Source organism: Callorhinus ursinus, unplaced genomic scaffold (genome assembly GCF_003265705.2).
Source record: "Callorhinus ursinus isolate GAN/ISIS: 27379988/994484 unplaced genomic scaffold, GSC_fseal_2.0 scaffold21, whole genome shotgun sequence".
In the NCBI taxonomy this organism is placed as follows: Eukaryota; Metazoa; Chordata; class Mammalia; order Carnivora; family Otariidae; genus Callorhinus; species Callorhinus ursinus.
Genome location: NW_027397083.1, coordinates 16545994 through 16565663, shown reverse-complemented (window position 1 = coordinate 16565663; position 19670 = coordinate 16545994). Strand labels below are relative to the sequence as shown.

The 19670-nt window shown below is 34.1% G+C and overlaps 1 protein-coding gene across 4 annotated transcripts in view; it reads right to left on the bottom strand.

Annotated features, from left to right (window-relative positions):
- CCDC73 (coiled-coil domain containing 73) overlaps positions 1 to 19670 on the bottom strand; it is a 181735-nt gene that overhangs the window by 78276 nt on the left and 83789 nt on the right. For all 4 annotated transcript variants that reach the window (XM_073904792.1, XM_073904793.1, XM_073904794.1 and 1 more), the window contains 4 exons: positions 10639 to 10710; positions 5959 to 6030; positions 4245 to 4280; positions 3246 to 3320 (listed from right to left, as the gene is read on the bottom strand). In XM_073904792.1, the coding sequence (XP_073760893.1) occupies positions 3246 to 3320; positions 4245 to 4280; positions 5959 to 6030; positions 10639 to 10710 (255 nt within the window). The remainder of the gene's footprint in view (positions 1 to 3245; positions 3321 to 4244; positions 4281 to 5958; positions 6031 to 10638; positions 10711 to 19670) is intronic.

Here is a 19670-nt window from a genome sequence, read left to right as displayed (position 1 = left end):
ATCTTACATCTCAAAGAACTAGGAAAAAAGAGAACAAACTAACCCCAAAATCAGCAAAAGGAAATAATAAAGATTAGAACAGAAATAAATTAACTAATAAACAGAAAAACAAGAGGAAAAAAAAAATCAACAAAATTAAGAGTTATTTTTTTGGAAGGATAAGTGAAATCTACTAACCCTGAGCTAGACTACCAAAAGGAGAGAAGACTCAAATCAATAAAGTCAGAAATGGAAGGAGACATTACAGTGGATGCCTCAGAAATAAAAAGAAACAACTATACACCAACAAATTGGATAACCCGGAAGAAATAGATATTCTTAGAAACACACCTTTCAAAACTGAAGAAAAGATGAAAGAGAAAGCCTGAACATACCCATCACAAATAAGGAAATTGAATCAGTAATTAAAAACCTCCCAAGAAAGAAAAAACCCCAAACCAGATAGCTTCGTGGATTAATTCTACTAAACTTTTGAAGAATTAATATCCCAATCCTTAAATTCTTCCAAAATAGAGAAGAGGAAGAAACACCTCCAAACTCATTTTATGAGGCCAGCACCACTCTGATAACAAAGTCAGGAAAAGATAATACAAGAAAAGAAAACTACAGACCAATATCCCTGATGAACATAGATGCAAAAGTCTTCAATAAAAGTCTAGCAATCCAAATTCAACAGCATGTTAAAAGTTCATACATGTGACCAAATGGGATTTATCCCTGGGCTGCAAGATGGTCCGGCATATGCAAATTAATAAATGTCATACATCACATTATCAGAATTTTAAAAATCCACAAGTTTATCTCAATAGATGTAGAGAATGCATCTGACAAAATTTAACATCCATCCATGACAAAAACTCTAAAAAAAAATAAGTACACAGGTAACTTACCTCAACACAATAAAGGCCATATATAAAAAGCCCACAGTAAACATCACCATCAACTCAGTAGAAGGCACAGATGCTCATTCTTACCACTTTCTTCAACACAGTGCTGAAAGTCCTAGCCAGAGCAATTAGACAAGAAAAAGAAATAAAAGGCATCGAAATCCAAAAGACGTAAAATTTTCTGTTTGGAGATGACGTGATCAGTTATGTAGAAAACCCTAAAGACTCAACAAAAGCATGTTAGAACTAATAAATGAATACAGTAATGTTGCATTACTGCATTACATGCATACATTGTATGCATTACATGCATACATTGCATACAAAACCAACATACAGAAGTCAGCCATATTTCTATACACAAACAACAAACTATCCAAAAAGAAATTAAGAAAACAATCCTATTCACAACAACCAAAAAAATATTTAGGAATAAATTTAACCAAAGAGGTAAAATATTTGTACACTGAATATTATAAAACATAGATGAAGGAAATTTTAAAAGATTAAGTGGAAAGACATCCTGTGTTCATGGATAGAAGGATATTGTGAAAATGTCCCTATTATCCAAAGTGATCTACCAATTCAATGCAATCTGTCAAAATCACAATGTTAATCTCTACAGAAACAGAAAAAAAAAATCCTAAAATTCATACAGAACCACGAAAGCCCCTAAAATCAGAAAATAATAGCTAAAGCAAACTTGAGCAAGATGAACAAAGCTAGAGGCACCATGCCTCCAGATTTCAAAATATATTTCAAAGTTACAGTGATCAAAACAATATGTTACTGGTATAAACAGACATACCGATTAAATGGATCAGAAGAGAGAGACCAGAAATCCGTGCAACTACAGCTAACTGATCTTTAACAAGGGTACCAAGAATACACAATGGGGAAAAGATAATCTTCAATAATGGGTGTTAGAGAAAGTGGATACCCTCATGCAGAAAACAAATGAGACCCTTATCTCACACCATATACAAAATCTCATACTATATACAAAAATCAACTCAAAATGAATTAAAGACTTAAACATAAGACCTGAAACCATAAAACTACCAGAAGAAAAAACACAGGGGAAAAGCTCCTTCACATTAGCACAAGCAGTGATTTTTTTGGATAGGACACTAAAAGCACAGGCAATAAAAGCAAAAATAGTCTACTAGAACTACATAAAACTAAAAAGCTTCTGCAAAGGAAATAATCAATGGAGTGAAAAGGCAACCTATAACGGGAGAAACATTTGCAAACCATGTATCTGATGGGGGTTAATAACCAAAATATATCAGAAGCTCGTACACTCCACAGCAACAAAACAAAACCAATATAAAAAATGGGCTGAGGACCAGAATAGACTTTTCTAGAAAGACATACAAATGGCCAACAGGTATATGAAAAGGTGTTCCAACATCACTAATCATCAGGGAAGTGCAAATCAAACCCAAAGAGGTATCATCCAACACCTTTTAGAATGGCTATGACCAAAAAGACAAGAGATAACAAGGTTGGTGAGGATACGAAGAAGAGGGAATCTTCTTACTACCTTAATCAACTAAAGAAAGAAAGTTTATCAGATGCTTAAACAAATCCACACTATGATGTGAATTACCTGATTAAGGTAGTGACCGTCAGGATCCTTCCATTGTAAAAATATATTTTGGTCTTTGTAATTAATGTTATCTACAGGGTCATAACTTCAAAATCATGTATTTCTCTCCTAACAATCTTTATTTTACTTTGTTTCTCATTTTATTGCTTGTTTTCCCCCACCTTGAATGGAAGCTCCATAAAAGTAAAGATTTTTGTTCTTTTTATTCATTGCTATATCTCCAGTGGTTAGAACAGTGCTTGGCACATTGTAGACCTCAATAAATATACTTAACGAATCATCATTAGTTGTATGCCTCTGTATTCTATATGAGACTTTGAACAGCCTAAAGGCAAATGTGATGTTTCTGTCATCTCTGTATTTGCAGAAAATAAGCACACTACTTAACAAATAATCATGACTTGCTTAATGCTATTCTATTTTCACTTTTAACGACCACAGGTAATCAGTTATAATACATAGGCCTGACTTGGTTTTTTTATTTACAAAGTGTTAAAAATAACATATTTATTTAATTATATTACAGTAAGAAATAATGAAGCTATTTTAATATTTCTTTTTAAAATAAAAGATGAGGAAAATCCTACTAATTTGAAATTCAAGGCTTTCAGGAAAAAATTACTAAGTTATATGATATATGAATTTTTGTCAGCTTTGTTTTGCTAACTTACTTGTTTAGTGGACATTTTAGTAATACAATGCTAAAATACCAAATTATTTTTTTAAGCAATACTAAGTTACTTTACCTGTAATGCTTTTAATGTTTCCTTCAATCCTTCTATTTCTTTTTCTTTTATTTCTGTAGCAAGTTGATATTTTCCCTTTAAGGAAAAAACTATAATTCAGTACTTTCCTATGTAAATGATATTATTAATGGGGAAAATACAAAAGCTCAAGAACCAAAACCTCTACTTTAAAACTAACACTTCACATCTTTAAACTTGGATCTGCACCACAACTTACATTCCTAATGACTTCAAAATATGAACTTACAATAAGGCCTTCATAAGATTATAAATATCATCAAATGAAAATTATAACAAATCATTTTATCAGTGTAATATTATAACAAATATTTATGGAGGCTTCAGTGCATGATAATCATTTTATCAGGAGAGCATTCCTAAGAATTTATGGACACTATATAATTATTTAATTCACACAGCTAGAATAAATATATTCTAATTAATAAGTTACAAGTATATTTGTCTTATAAAGATATGGGAGAATTTTTTAAAAGGTCTTTGTAAATAGTATGTTCATTCATAATAAAAACATGTATTAACTATTAAATAATTAGAGAAAATAATGCTAGGTGAATTTCTAGTTCAGAGTTGTATCTTCTTTCCCAATTGGTGTGCATCCAGATGCAAATCATTTTAAAGTTTATTTAAACAGGTAATTACACTGAAAAAGCACTAAAAAAATACTTAATAAAAACATTACAGCAGAATAGAAAAAACATTAATTTGGGGGCTGAAGAGATCTGAGTTCTAGTCCCAACTTCGCCACTTCAGAATGAGAGCTTCAGCTTCAGCAAGTCATTTAATCTTGCTAGGCTTCAGTACTACCAACTGTAAAATGACAGAGGTAACATGATTTCCTTGGCTCTTTTCAATTTCTAAGATTTTAAGCAATTAACAGTCTCCATTAATCTATTGCTAATACTTCTTTTCATTGTGGTAAACAATTGATAATCAAATGCACTTAACTATGCCTTAAATTATTAAAAAATTAATAAATACCTTTTCTTCTTCCAAGGCACACATCTTCATTTGCAACTGATAAATAATTTTAAGAGTTAAAATACAGGTAAGTAAACTGTTAGTAGTGATTTACACTGGTCAGTGAGACTAAAAAATATTTTACATGTAATACAATGTGAATGTGCTGCCTTTACACTGAGAAAATAAAAATAATAAAAGGCATGGAAGGTGGCAAAAAGCCAGTCACCAAAAGAAATGAACAATTTAATCACATGATTAGGGATACCAATGGTCCCTGAAAATTTAGTTTTTCCTTCCACGGGTTTTTTTCTTCAATGTTTCAATATTTTGCCATCTACTCTTAAATAATATGTAATGTTTTCTGAAGGCACACTTTTATGAAATCCGTATCATTTGTATTAGCATTGACAGTATTTTCTGAAATTTTTTTAAAAGATGCATGTAGCTGTCTCATAAATAAATAGTGATATTTTAAAACAGAGTAACTAGGGTCAACATGCCAAAGAAAACTAATAGAATATTCTAAGCAACACAAGGATTCTAGGTAAAATTGTCAAGAAATAAAATTTTTCTTTGGAACTTCTCCATCTCATTTTCCACATCCCTCATTTACATTCAAGAATCAGGAAGAGGAGAGGAGTGGGGAGGGGAGGGGAAGGGAGGAAAAGAAACAAACAAGAACAAGAAAAAAAAAAAAAAAAAGAGCCCAAGAGCACTTTCTCCATTACCCTTCAGATACCCAGATATTCTTATTTTGCCGAAAGTCTCTTGTGACAAGAGAGACCTAGACTTGCCCTCTCCTAGAGATTACTATGTGGTATATTTGGCTTCTGCTTCCTTAGTCTTCAATTAAAACTCCCATAACTTTGATGAGGCTAATCGCAGACTAAAAGGAAGAAAGTTTATCATCTGCTTAAACAAATCCCCACTACAGTGTGAACTACAAATAACCTCAACCAACTAGTGATTTACCTTATATAGGTGTATTTCTTTTTATGCATTTCTCTTTCTAAACATACACACTTGTATGGAGAAAAAGACAAAAGAGGGAAGGAAAAAGGAAGAAAAAAATGGCGATGCTGGAATGACTAAGGAAAAAATTTCTTGAGAATATTTTTCATGAGCATATTTCTTACACTTATATTTTCTAATGAGGGACTGAAGAATAATTTGAGGTAGTAAAGAAGAGCTATAGAACTCAAAATTTAACTGAAGGAGTTGCTATTCAGTTTTTTAAATCATATATATATATGTTTTTTTTAAAACATGTATGTTTTTCTCTGCTCTTAGTTGCTGATAGTATTTATGAAGGGCTCAGTGCATGATAATCACATCTCCTCATCCTCCACATCTCCCTCCCTCCGTCTCAGCTCTTCATCGGCATTCTCCTTCTGGCTTGGGTAAAGGAAGAAAGCAGAAAAGGTAAGACCCTAGGATACTCTAATCCAAGGGATAAAGGGGAAAGGGAGAGAAAGAACAAAAGCACACACGTCACTAACCTAATTTATTTAAGACAGATGAAAATACATCTCCAAGAAAACAGTTTTCCCAATTTCTCCCCTTAACTAACTCATTCTACTACATGTCAGCTGTGATTCAAAATAACTTTATCTCCTGCTTCCATTAATAATACTCTTTTTGTCTTCAGTGAGTATGCCATAATATTCATATGGGGACAGGAGGGAGGTGAAATATTTGAAACTGTAGTGTTTGCCTATCCTTATAAAATTACCTGCTTTTTAAAAGCTGCCATTGCTTCTCTGTGTTGCTTTGCTAATGTTTCCTTTTGATTCTGAAGTGTTTCCTATTTTAAAAATTACGAAAAGTTAAAGCATAAATTTGAGCAACTTTCAGTTTTAACTTTTAATTAGGTTTCATAATTTAAATAAAAGTTAAACATTTATTGCACATATTATTGTATGCTCTTGAAACGCAACTTTAAACCAATTCTATGATTTTTTTACCTGTCATGCATCAGCATACAGTAATTATTCTTTCAGTTGCTTCTTCATGATAAAACGCATTTCTTTAAAATTTTAAACTCTAGGATGCCTGGGTGGCTCAGTTGGTTAAGTGACTGCCTTCAGCTCAGGTCATGATCCTGGAGTCCCGGATCAAGTTCCGTATCGGGCTCACTGATTGGCTGGGGAGTCTGCTTCTCCCTCTCCCTCTGACACTCCCCCTTCCCATGCTCTCTCTCTCGCTCTCAAATAAATAAATAAAATCTTAAAATAAATAAATAAATAAAATTTTAAACTCTAAACATGACTCAGGGTGCCTGGGTGGCTCAGTCAGTTGAGCATCCAACTCTTGATAACAGGCTCAGGTCATAATCTCAGGGTCATTGGCCTGAGATTCTCTCTGCCTCTCCCCCCGACGCTGCTCGCATGCATGCACTTGCTATCTCTCTCTCTCTCTCTCAAATAAATAAATCTCTAAACACACACACACACAACTCTAAACATGGCTCACTCCAAAGCTTTCTTGAAAATATTTCATCAAAAGTTATTAAAATTAGTAGTCTTAGTACACAAGACGCTTATAGTCTTTTAGAGTTCCCAAAGAAACCCATTTTATTATCTAAGCACAAATGTTCACATGAGGACACAATTCTTTAAATTCACTGAAGTAATTTTTTTTATAAAATCAAAACCACTATAGGGCATTTTTTTTAAATCCACATATATGATTCCATTTCTTTTTTTTTCTTCTCTCCCGCCCTTTTTGATAGAAGCTGTGTGTTCTATTCTTCAGATTCAAGATGACTTCAAACTTTTTTCTATGTTTAGTGAATAATTCTCACACTTAAAAAAAAATTAGATCTTCCAGTGTTTGTTATTTGACTCTATGTTTCTAAATATATGTTGATCTACCAACTTAAAACTTTTATCTGACTTCTATTATGATAGTTGGGAGTTTGGCCTTCTTGTACAACCATTACCTAACATCTGTTCCCTCTATTCCTCCAACAGAGTTAAATAAAAACTGTGACTTAAATCAATCTTCAGTATTTATACTATCATGACTACGCAATTTTTACTCAATGCTCAGCCATATAATATACCGTAATTACAATTCTATCTAACAGAGCTTTTTGTTTTTTCTGAAGTTAGCAATTACTTTAAAATATTTTACTTCTTGGGGCACCTGGCTGGCTCAGTCTGAAGAGCATATGATTCTTGGTCTCTGGGGCATGAGTCTGAACCCTGTTCTGGGCACAGAGATTACCAAAAAAATAAAATAAAATAAACTTTAAAAAATATTTCAATTCTTATAGCTAATTTTAAAAAATAGTACTACCAGTTCCCAGATCTGTACCAATGGTTCATACTCTCAAATGAAAAAAAAAAGAAAAGAATGGAAAAAGCAAAGTGAGAAGACCCCAAGAATGACAGGACATCACAAAATGCACAAGAAACCAGACAGATTTAGAAAAGCTGTAGATGTTGGACAAAATCTTTCAGAGGCTATTATCCAGTTTTCCATGAAACTAAATTAGACTCTAATCCACTCCTGCAAGCAAGGAAAGAATTCATTGAAGACCTCAGGGATAGGTTCCCTGAGGAGTACATTCTCAAGTAAATGTGACCTCTAGCTTCTCCTTACTTTTTGTGACCAGCCTTAAACCTGGAAATAGGAGATTTAATATGCAACAAAAACTGGAATAGGAAATAGCCCCATTACTAGATCTCAAATCCATATGTTCAAAAAGCCTTTGAACAAAAGCAGAATAAACTGGAGGCCTTACAGATAAAACAACTTAATGTTCCCACTCCAGTCATCAAGCACTGAAGGAGTGAGCCTCTTGGTAAAGACACTTGTAGATACTTATTATAAACAGAAAGGGCACTGGGGAAAAACCTTCCTGAACTAGCTAAGAAAATGAAGGGGAAAAACATCAAGTGGGCAAATCAATGATACTGCTCTGAAGGCAAATCATGCACCCAACTTCCCATTTTATCCTCAAACTTGCAAAGAGAAATTTCTCTAAATATTAAAAGAAACTTTGCAAAATTTTTAGTCATACCATTAATCCTGCCATCATCACTCTTTCTCAGAGTCCATGAGCTACTCAGAGAGTGAATATCTCTAATAATCCAGAGATACTCCCTACTGTTTCAGCCTCCAACTGTTATCCTTGGATCCTCAAGTGAGACATATTATTTTCTCCTTTTTGACACCACACCCATTAGCATAAGAGAAAGGAATCTACTATGTAAACAGAACTGCAAAATTAAATTCTTCCCTGTTTTTTTTTTTTTTTTTAAGATCCCTGAGGATTTTTCTGTTGTAATCAGATCACAGCTAATCATTCAGATACTGACTTACTGGTACCTCTGTGTATGATCAAACCAAATTAAGATTTCTTTGAAGTGGCACTCTTTGTGGGCAAAATGTCGTACTGATATTAGCAGCAAACCTCTACTTAACTTTACATAATCTCTAAAACCAGACGTTAAGATTTAAAGCCAATAGTCTAAAAGCCTAATAGAGAAAGGATCAATCACATTTTATACCCGTCTTTGAACATTGTTGTTTCCCAGTCAAGAAACCCAATGGGTGAAGATAAAGATCTGTTCAAGAAAAAGAAAATAACCGTGGCCCCAATTCTTTGTAGTACTGAGCCCAAATACTATTTTACCTTCAGTGCTATCTGACTCTACATATTTTACCACTGTAAATATACGTTCTGCTTTCTATAGTGTTCCTTTAGATCAAGATGGTGTGACCTGTTTGTTTTGTCCTGGGAAAGTCAACAATTTACCTGGATAACTATGCCTCAGGGGTTTACTGAGGAACCTTAAGGAACTTAAATTTCTCTGTAACTCCACTCTTCTACAATACATGGGCAAGTTTTTGTTGTTCTAAAGATGAGGAGAGCTCTAACACTGACTCCATTTAACTACTTACTGCTTTAGCTCAAAAAGGACGTGAAAATTCCAAAGAAAGTTTAGAATTTTGTCAGAATAAAAAATGCCACCTTTATCATTCACTAATTTATCTTATGATTTGAATCTACTTCTAGACTCTATTATGTTCTGAGGAATACCTATTCATGTATGCTACACCAAGCTACCTTAATTACTACAGTTTATAATAATATATTTAAGAATCTAGTGTGATTATTTCGTCCTGTGCTTTTTCAAAAATTTCCCAGACACTCTTGTACGTTTATTTCCACATAAACCTTAGAACAGCTTAAGAACAGCAAACACACTCTTGGTATTGGATTGTATTAAACATACTGATTAACTTAAGGATTTGGATAACTTTATACTGTTGACTCTCTCTATCCAAAAATAAGATAGGACTTTACATTTTGAAATCTGCTTGGAGTTTCAGTTTGTACTTAGTGTTTATCTGTTTCTTCTTTCTGCAGAGAGGTTCGATACCTTGGACCTCATAAAACCCAACCCTAGTTTTACTCCCATATTCTACACAACCTTGTGGGCCTGTCTGGTCTCAAAATTCCCATCATTTCTAGTTTGAGCTATCCTCTGTCACTTGAATTCTAATATGTTACCTCCAACTTCCTATTTCAATATTGCCAAAGAGTGAAAAGAAGGGGGCCATCATAATTAAGATTTCAATTTTTAGCTATTAAGATTACTTTGGTGGCGAGGCATGAGAAGCACTATCAAAAATGCTTCCATATAAATAAGTCTAGAGAGAAAATCAGATCTGATGATACTGGCAGTTGTTTTTTGTTTTTGTTTTTGTTTTAAGCAGGGTCCACACACAACTTGGGGCTTGAACCATGACCCTGGAATCAAGAGTCACAGGCTCTACCGAAAAAACCAACCAGGTGTCCCTCTGATACCAGGTTTTTTTTAATATTTGCTTATAGTATGTAATAACAGCCTGGGAAAATGAAGAGGTTTCACTTCTTAAAAAATATTTTGACTCCCTTATAATACATAGTGTGTTTCTCACACATTAAATAGATCATAGTAGTTTTCAGATTATCAGAAAGCCTGGAAAAAAATTTCATTCTCAGTGTTCTGGAGGCCCAGATGTTATTAAAAACAATTTTAGTCAGAATTCTCTTGAGACTTTGTTTAAAATGATGCACAATCTCCAAATATGTTTAGGAAATTTAAAAATTCCAACTGCAATTAAGGATTAGAATACCTCTTTCAGTAGATGCTAAAAAGATTAATTTGAAATAAAAATTTAAAATACTCACTTTTGGGGTACCTGGGTAGCTCAGTTCATTAAGCATCCAACTCCTGATTTTGGCTTAGGTCATGATCTCAGGATGGTGAGACTGAGCCCCACATCAGCTCCATGCTCAGAGGAGTCTGCTTGAGTTTCTCTCCCCTCTACCCCTCCCCCACCACTCACGTACGTGCTCACTCTCTCTGGGGTAAATCTTAAAACAACAACAACAACAACAACAACAAAAACTCACCTTTTGCCATTTAAGTTCTTCTGTCTCCACAATAATTTTACCAATCTGCTCTTCATACTGAGTTTCTGCTTCCTAAATCAAAAAGAAAAATGCTAGGAAAATTAGGACTTTAAAATTTTACATTTCAGCTCTTTGTAGAAAGATAAAAAGAGCATCCTCTCATGCTTACAACAAGAAAAAAATCTGGACAAATTGCAAATCAGATAGACAAACCCATCAGAGAACTGAGGTCCCAGATCATTCAATTAACCCAAACTCTGGATAACTCTCTCCAGCAGGGAGAAGAGAACCATAGCATTTGTTTACCTGGGACATAAACCACTGAGTGCTGATAAGAAAACTCAGCTGAAAGTTCTTAATAAATTGGTAAAGGCAGAACGTGGACTAGTGTAAGAATATGAATTCCCAGGGGCCCCAGAAATAAGGAGGTTTTATATTTTTTATAAGGTTATTCCTTCAGGAAGCCCACCAAGTGCTTCCAGGGAAGGATGGGAAGAATCCAACAATCTGAGAAGCTCTCCCCTGTGGTACTGGCTGGGAAAGAGAAGAGCAGTAACAACCCATCTTCCCTATTTCTCCTACAGACCAAGAATCTTAATCTGTAAGGGAAAGGGCAACAAAAACTATACTTAAGAACACTAGTGGAAACCCTCTACAGCTGGGAAAGGGGACCAAGGGCCACCACTGAAAACTCCACCTCGACAGACCAGTCTTCCTCATCTCCCCTAAGGAACAAGAGCCTAATCTACAGGGGGAGGGGCAATCAAAATGACAGCATGAGAGCTCCTGTGAAAAGCCACTGCAGCTAGAAGCAGGCTAGGAAAATAAAATAACAGCTCTATCACAGCAGGAGGAGCAGAAAAACAGCAAGAATATAGGAATACAGTAGGCCCAGCATTAAAAACAAAAGAAGGATCAGAACTATTGTGAAGACCTCACCCTGAGACCCAGTTTCACCTAAAAACTGAAGCTTAAAAAAGTCAGAGAATGCCCGTATTCCCCCCACCTGCAGCCACGACCTGACAAAGAAGCAACAAATAAAAAAGAACAGGGAGATCAGCGGGGAGGGCTGCAAAGACAGACTCTCTCTGGGAGGCAGCATAAAAGTCCCAAAGTCAAGGAACAAGGCCCAAAGCCAAGCAGGAAGCAGTTATTTAGAAAAATCCTCTGATTTTGTTTAAAATCATGTAACACTCCTGAATTAGCCTACACCATAAACATAAGTTATCACTAAAGAAATCTGATTCTTCTGTTGAAAAATTCAACAGGTAGACTTGAAAAGTGCCTGTATACAGTGTTGTTTTTTTTTAAAGATTTTATTTATTTGACAGAGAGAGAGACAGCCAGAGAGGGAACACAAGCAGAGGAAGTGGGAGAGGGAGAAGCAAGCTCCCTGCTGAGCAGGGAGCCCAATGCGGGGCTCGATCCCAGGACCCTGGGATCATGACCTGAGCCGAAGGCAGACGCTTAATGACTGAGCCACCCAGGCGCCCCATAAAGTGCCTGTATACAGTGTTGAAGGTATGCCCCAACACGCATAGAGAGAGCCCTTCTACAAAACCTGGGAGGTTGTTGTTGTTGTTGTTGTTTTGGCTCCAGGTATTTAAGGAAATCTCTGCCAAACAAAGCACTAGCTGATCATTAAGAGCACAATGACTTCAGTGGCCACACATGACAGAAAACAGCAGACTTCGCAAAATTTTTTCAGAAAAGCCACTAAACAATGACAACAAACAGCAACCATGGGAAGGAAAATTATCTGATTTCCAGAGTTGCCACATATTCAAAATGTCCATGTCCAGTTCTCAACAAAAAATACAAAGCGTACAAAGAAACAAGAAAGTGTGATCCATACACAGGCAAAAAAAAAAAAAGTTAAAAAGAACTGTCTCTGAGTAAGTACAGACAATGGACTTACTAGACAAAGACTTTACATCAACAATTTAAATATGCTCTAAGAGCTAAAAGAAACCATGTACAGATTCTGCAACCATTAAAAAGTTAATAAGGGAATGCTACAAACAAGTTTATGCTCATAAATTTGACAACTTACAGAAATGGACCAATTCTTTAAAATCCCAAACTACTAAACCTGATCCAAGGTGATACAGACAATCTAAATAGCCCTACAGATGAACCATGAGAGACGATGGACTCTGAAAAACAAACTGAGGGTTCTAGAGGGGAGGGGGGTGGGGGGATGGGTTAGCCTGGTGATGGGTATTAAAGAGGGCACGTTCTGCGTGGAGCACTGGGTGTTATGCACAAACAATGAATCATGGAACACTACATCAAAAACTAATGATGTAACATATGGTGATTAACATAACAATAAAAAAGTAAAATAAATAAAATAAATAAATAGCCCTATAACCACTAGTTTAAAAGCTCCCAAGAAAATAAATGTCCAGGCCCACATGGTTTCATCTTTAGAGAATTCTACCAAACATATAAAAAATTAACACCATTTTTACACAGTTTCTTCCAGAAAAATAAAAGAGGAAGGAACACATCCCAACTCATTTTATAAGGCCTGTGTACTGTGACACCAAAACTAGACAAAGACAGTACAAAAAAAGAAAACTAAAACCAATACCTCTCACAAATTTTGATGGAAAAATCCTCAACAACATATTAGCTAATGGAATCCAACAATGTATATACCATCACCAAGTAGAATTTATTCCAGATATATTAGGCTGATTCAACAACAATATTAAGTTGATATATCTCACCATATCAACATGCTAAAGAAAAAAAGTCACATGACCATAACAATTAACACAGAAAAGACAACTGACAAAACCCAACACTCATTTATAATAAAAACTCTCAGCCAGTTTGGAATAGAGAGAATTATCTCAATTTCATAAAGAGCATTCATAAAAACACTATACTTAACATCATATTTAATGATAAAAGACTAGATGGATGGATAGACAGACAAGGAAAGGGAAAAAAGGAAAGAGAGAGAAAGAGAGGAGAGAAAAAAAGGAAGGAAACAAATCAGACAGAAGTAAACTGTCTCTATTTGTACATGACATGATTGTATACATGGAAAACCCCAAGGAATCTATAAAAAATCTCCCAGAATTAATAACTGAGTTCAACAGGGTCTCAGGATACAAGATCAACACCCAAAATATCATGTTTCTATACACTATCGAAAACAAAATAAAAAATACAACATAATTTATAATCACTCCAGAGAAAATGAAATACATAAGTGTACACTTAACAAACATGGATCTGTATGCTGATAGACACAACAATATGGATGAATTTAAAACATCATGCTGAGTGAAAGAAGCCTTACCTAAAAGAGTACATATGTATGATTCCATTTATATGAAGTGTCAGAAAAAATAAAACTAATTGACAGTGGAAAATAATCAAAAAAGTGGTTGCCTCTTGGGGAAGGAGTAGGAGTAGAACTGGCCTGGGTAGACAGAAACATTTTATATCTTGATAAGATGTATGCATCTTACCAAATCCCAAAGAAGTTGGATTAGAAATGTGCAAGATACTGCTTTCTTCATGTGGGCCTCGTTATACAGATCTCTTTTAAATGGGTTCTGAGATCTTACTGTGATTTAGATATTGTTCTAAGCACCTTTTATGTATTAATTTAATCATAGGTATAATTTTTCGAGGTAAGTACTCTTATTATCACCATTTTATAGATGAGGAAACTAGGTTAGCAAGAGAATAAGTAACTCCCCTAAATGCACATAGCAGCTAAACAGCAGAGCTAGTATTTGAACCTAGATGATCTGTCTCCAGAGCCTCTTAAACATGCCATTTTATTACCTGTAAGAAATTGTGAGTGCTGTGGGACAATATGGATTGTTATGATACACTCCTTTCCTTCAAAAACCTCAGAATCTAATCTTCATATCCCACAGAAGATAGAAAGACATTCAAAATCATATTACTTATTTTAAATATAGAAGTACATTCTGATATTTGGTAGAACATTTCAAAATAACAATTAGAAATATTTGTTGAATAGAAAAACAAAAGCATTAAGAATCGCTGTGTCTCTGTCAAATAAATAAATAAAATCTTAAAAATATATATATAAAAAGGAATTGCTACAAATGTTCTTAGAATATTTTTCTATTTCAGAAATCTTTGTAATAGACTAAGTTGAATAATATGAAAACAGTAGCTTAAATACTAATTAGGAAAGAGGTTCTTTAAAATATGAACTTTTAGGCTATTCCATGCATATTAGTGATATTTATCTTGAATACTTTGTAGTTAATCAAAGAAACTATCTGAAAAAATTATTAGTATTTTATTAGACAACATGAGAAACTGAACTGGGCAATTTTGTAGGAGGTGGATTATGAGTTTGAAAAGGAGAATAAAAGTAACCAGTTACAGTTTTGGCTGCTTGGACATGTGCCTGCTGTATGTACTATGTCCCTAAATCTGTTCAGGGTCAAGAATTGAAGAGATCTGACCAATACACAGCACATCTTGTAAAACTACAGCCTGAAGCAAGCATTTTAAAAAAAAGCATGACACTGTCTAAAGGTTATAAAGAGTAAATAAGCCATCAAATTACTCTTCTTTTATTGGTTTTATAAAAACACTTAAATCCTTGTAGTCCTAAGGCAGATAATAAAAGATAAACACTTCTAAGGTTCTATATTCTTGGATACTTTATTGAAGTTACAGATGCGATTTTCTTACAAATTTAATAGATTTTTCTCATTGACAGTAAGGATTTTTATTAATAACTTTTGAAAGCTGCTCGAAGAACTAATGAAAGATAAAAATGAAAAGTTCCAATAAAAAGAAAATAATGTTTAATATAAAGCATATAGCTAAATTAAAATCCTAATATAGTAAAAGTGTATCATAATGTTACCTTTCAGCATTGTAGATAACACCCATTTTATCAGTTTTCCATGTAGTACAGAGATGTATATATTCTATAAATCATTATAATTATAAAAGGATATGATTCTACTCAGAGCCTAACTAATTTTATGGGGCACTGAAATGCTGCTTAAGGTTATTTACCACATATTATACCATTAATTATACCCAGTTTTCCTTCACAATTTCCTTAGCAAATCATTGCTATTTTAGAATACCCAAATTTCCTTTGGCTTTTATTTATTGCTAATTTGAAATTCTAAGATTTCCTTCTGTTCACATATTTAATAAATTTAATGTGTCCTTTCTCTAAATTCCCATACTACTTTCTTCATAATTCTATTATCAGACATAATATATACTATGTGAGAATATAGTAATTAATTTGCATGGTATTAGGTGATGATTAAATTTCAAATTCTCTTAGAGCAAGACTGAGTAATGGTTTTTCAAAGGTTATCAAATGAATGCATATTTTAAAAGTGAAAGTTATATGGTAGAGCTCTTTTATCCCCACTGTACAGATGATTTGGCTGAGAAATATAGTTTGTGTAAAAATTTTCAACCCACTTCCTATTTTTACAGTCTAATAGATTTCATATTAAAGTCTGGATTTCTAGTTTCTCTTCAGTAATTGGAAGAACTGATACAAAGCCCATTATTCTATATGGCAACAAGTTTTTGGAGCTGAATGGCAAAGATAAGTTGAACTGAAGACAAAGGCTCTCCAGTTCAACACAATTCCTACCCTATTCATATCACATGACAACCAATTATCTGAATCCTGAAGGAAACTGAATTCATGACCCCTCTGCCATTGGTTCATCCCCACTCATCAGTTATTATGTAATCTGATAAGGGAATCACCAGAAATGTTGTCTAACTTCTAAAAAACATACATTATGGATTCAATGTAAACTTATCTGTTGACTCAGATTGTTTATTTAAAGATCATTAATTTAAAACATTCAAGTTTGTTAAAATATCATCACCAATTTAGGCCAATATGAAAAAAAATGAGTAACTTTGTTAATTACAGCATAGTTAGGTACTTAAATACAGTTTAGTGGAGTAAGAAAGTCTCTTTCTTTGACTTTTATTGTCTATTGTGTTTTTGCTTCTTTAAAGAAACTTTACTATCTAACCCTTTATAGTATGGCCCAATTTTATGTTGACTGCATTAGTCAGAGTCCAGTTAATTTATTATATGTATTAATGGAAGAGCTTTAGACAAGGAGTAGAGAGATCAGAGCACTAGTCTCTTAAAAGCTCTGGGCTTTAGGTTGGACTCCAAGTTACCTCAAGTTACTTTCATCTCTAAAATTCTATAATTTCATGATCCTGAAAAAAAGACTAATCATTAAGAATACATCTCTGGGGCGCCTGGGTGGCTCAGTCTGTTAAGTGTCTCACTTTGGCTCATGTCATGATCTCAGGGTCCTGGGATCAAGCCCTGCATCAGGGTCTGCGCTCAATGGGGAATCTGCTTGTCCCTCTGCCCCTCCCCCCACTCAGGCTCTCTCTCTCTCTCTCTCTCTCTCTCTCTCTTAAATAAAAATCTTTTTAAAAAATACATCTCCAAGATCATAGAGAGAAGGAAGTACAGAAAGATGATCCTGACAATCACCATTTGTCAGATCACTAGGGGCTGAGAAATTGAGGCAGATCCACCAGCAGTCATGGGGATTGACTTAGTGTTCAGGATACACCAAGAAGGAGGGATTCCAGGGGCTCCTGGGTGGCTCAGTCTTAGCATCTGCCTTCAGCTCAGGTCATGATCCCCGGGTCCTGGGATCGAGCCCCGCATGGGGCTCCCTGCTCAGTGGGAAGCCTGCTTCTCCCTCTCCCACTCCCCCTGCTTGTGTTCCTTCTCTTGCTGTCTCTTTCTCTGTCAAATAAATAAATACAATCTTTAAAAAAAAAAAAAAAAGGAGGAGGGATTCTGGAAAACACTTTAGGATTTTAGATGAAAGGCCAAGAAGCTACACTCTTAGAGTAGAGGATGGAAACTAGCCCTCACAAGGAAACTCAGCCTCCAATAAGCTCAATCTCTGATTGGTAAGATGATCTGCCCCATCCTAACTTCCAAAAGCAAAAATGAAACTCTCTTGATGAAGATGACATCATCTAAAGCCTCAAATTTGCTTTGCAACTTTTCATGCACAAATGCAATCAATCAAAACTTACCCTGTATCCTGGGAGGTAAGTTAAATGACCAAAACCAAGAGGGAAAAAAAAAACAATAGAAATGGATCCATAAGAGGTCCAGATATTGGAGTATACACAGACTTTAAAATATATAAAATTAATATGCTCAATAAATTATATGACAAAATTAATTTCAGCAGAGGACTGAAAATTATAAAAGAAAAACCAAATGGAAATTTCAGAACTGAAAAACACAAGATGTGAAATTAAGAACTCAATAGATGGACTTTATCAGCAGATTAAATAAATTAAAGAGATTAGTAAACTGACAGAAGAAAATAATCAGATTGAAACATGGGCAGAAAAGGAAAAAGGAAAATATAGACAAAAAGCTCAATAATGATATAGGAGACTTGAACAAGATTGACAAAGTTGACCAAATTCAAATTCATAGAATACTGCATGCAAGAAATAAAGAATATGTATTATTTCAAGTTCGTTTATGTTGGCATGTTTACCAAAATTGATTATATGCTTGACTACAAAGCAAAACTCCACAAGTATTAAAGTACTGAAATTATATAAAGAACATATTATTGATATAATAAAATTACGCTTAAAATCAATTGTTTAAAGTTAACAAAAAGTAAAATATTTTTAAAAGTAATATACTTCTAAATAACTCATGAATCAAAGAAATTACAGTGAAAATCAGAAAATAATTTGAGCTGAATGATAATGAAGATAAAATATATAAAAAATTGTGGGATCTAGCTAAAGCCATGCCAAGAGAAAGTTTATAGCCTTAAATGTTTTATATTAGAAAAAAAGTTTAAATTAATAAACTAAATATCCATCTCCAAAAGTTCAAAACAAAAAGAACAGCAAATTAAAAAAGGAAATAAAGAGCAGGTATTAATATAAAACAAATATGCAATCAAAAGAATCAACAATGCTAAAATTTAATTCCTTAAAAAGACTAAGACAATTGATAAACCCTTAGAAAGACTGACCCAAAATTCCTACTCATTCATAATGTCTCTGCATGAGTTATTCCTTCCATGAAGCCTCCCTCACTAACCCCCTAGTAAAGCTAGCCATGTCCTTATCCATCTCTCATAGTATATTGTACACTCCTTTGTTATAAAGTATTATAATCTCTAAAACATGGCATAGTAAATGCACATTAAATGTTAATGACCAGATACAGTCTTGCATGCCTAATATCTCTAAAAATTAAAAAAAATCAATTTGTACTATACTATTCCTTGAGTTTTCACTGTTTCAAAGTCCTAATTTTTTTACAAACTTTTTATTTTGAAATAATTTTAGGTTTGCAGAAGACTTGCAAATATAGTAGAGTTCATGTATACCCTTTATCCAGCTTCCCTAACATTAAAATCTTACATAAGCACATTTACAAAAGTTAAGAAAATAACATTGTTACAATACCATTAATTAGACTACAGAGTTTATTCAGATTTCACTAGTTTTTCCACCAATATTAGTTCCAGGATACAATCTGGGACACCATGTTACATTTAGTCATCATGTCTCCTTAAGCTTCTCTTGTCAATGATAGTTTCTCAGTATTTTTTTCTTTTTTCTTTCTTTCTTTTTTTTTTTTTTTTTTTTTTTGAGAGAAGGAGAGAGGGAAGGAGAGAATCCCAAGCAGGGTCCATGCCCAGGGTGGAGCCCAACACAGGGCTTGATCTCACAACCTTGAGATCATGACCTGAGCTGAAGCCAAGAGTCAGAGGCTTAACCAACTGAACCACCCAGGTGCACCCAAAATAGACTTTAAAAACAAAGACTGTAGCAAGAGACAAAGAAAGGCACTATGTAATGATGAAGGGAACAATCCAACAAAAAAATATAACAATTGTAAATATCTATGCACCCAACATAGGAGCACTTAACCATATAAAGCAATTATTAACAGACATAAAGGAAGAAATTGACAGTAATACAGTAATAGTAGGCGACATTAACAT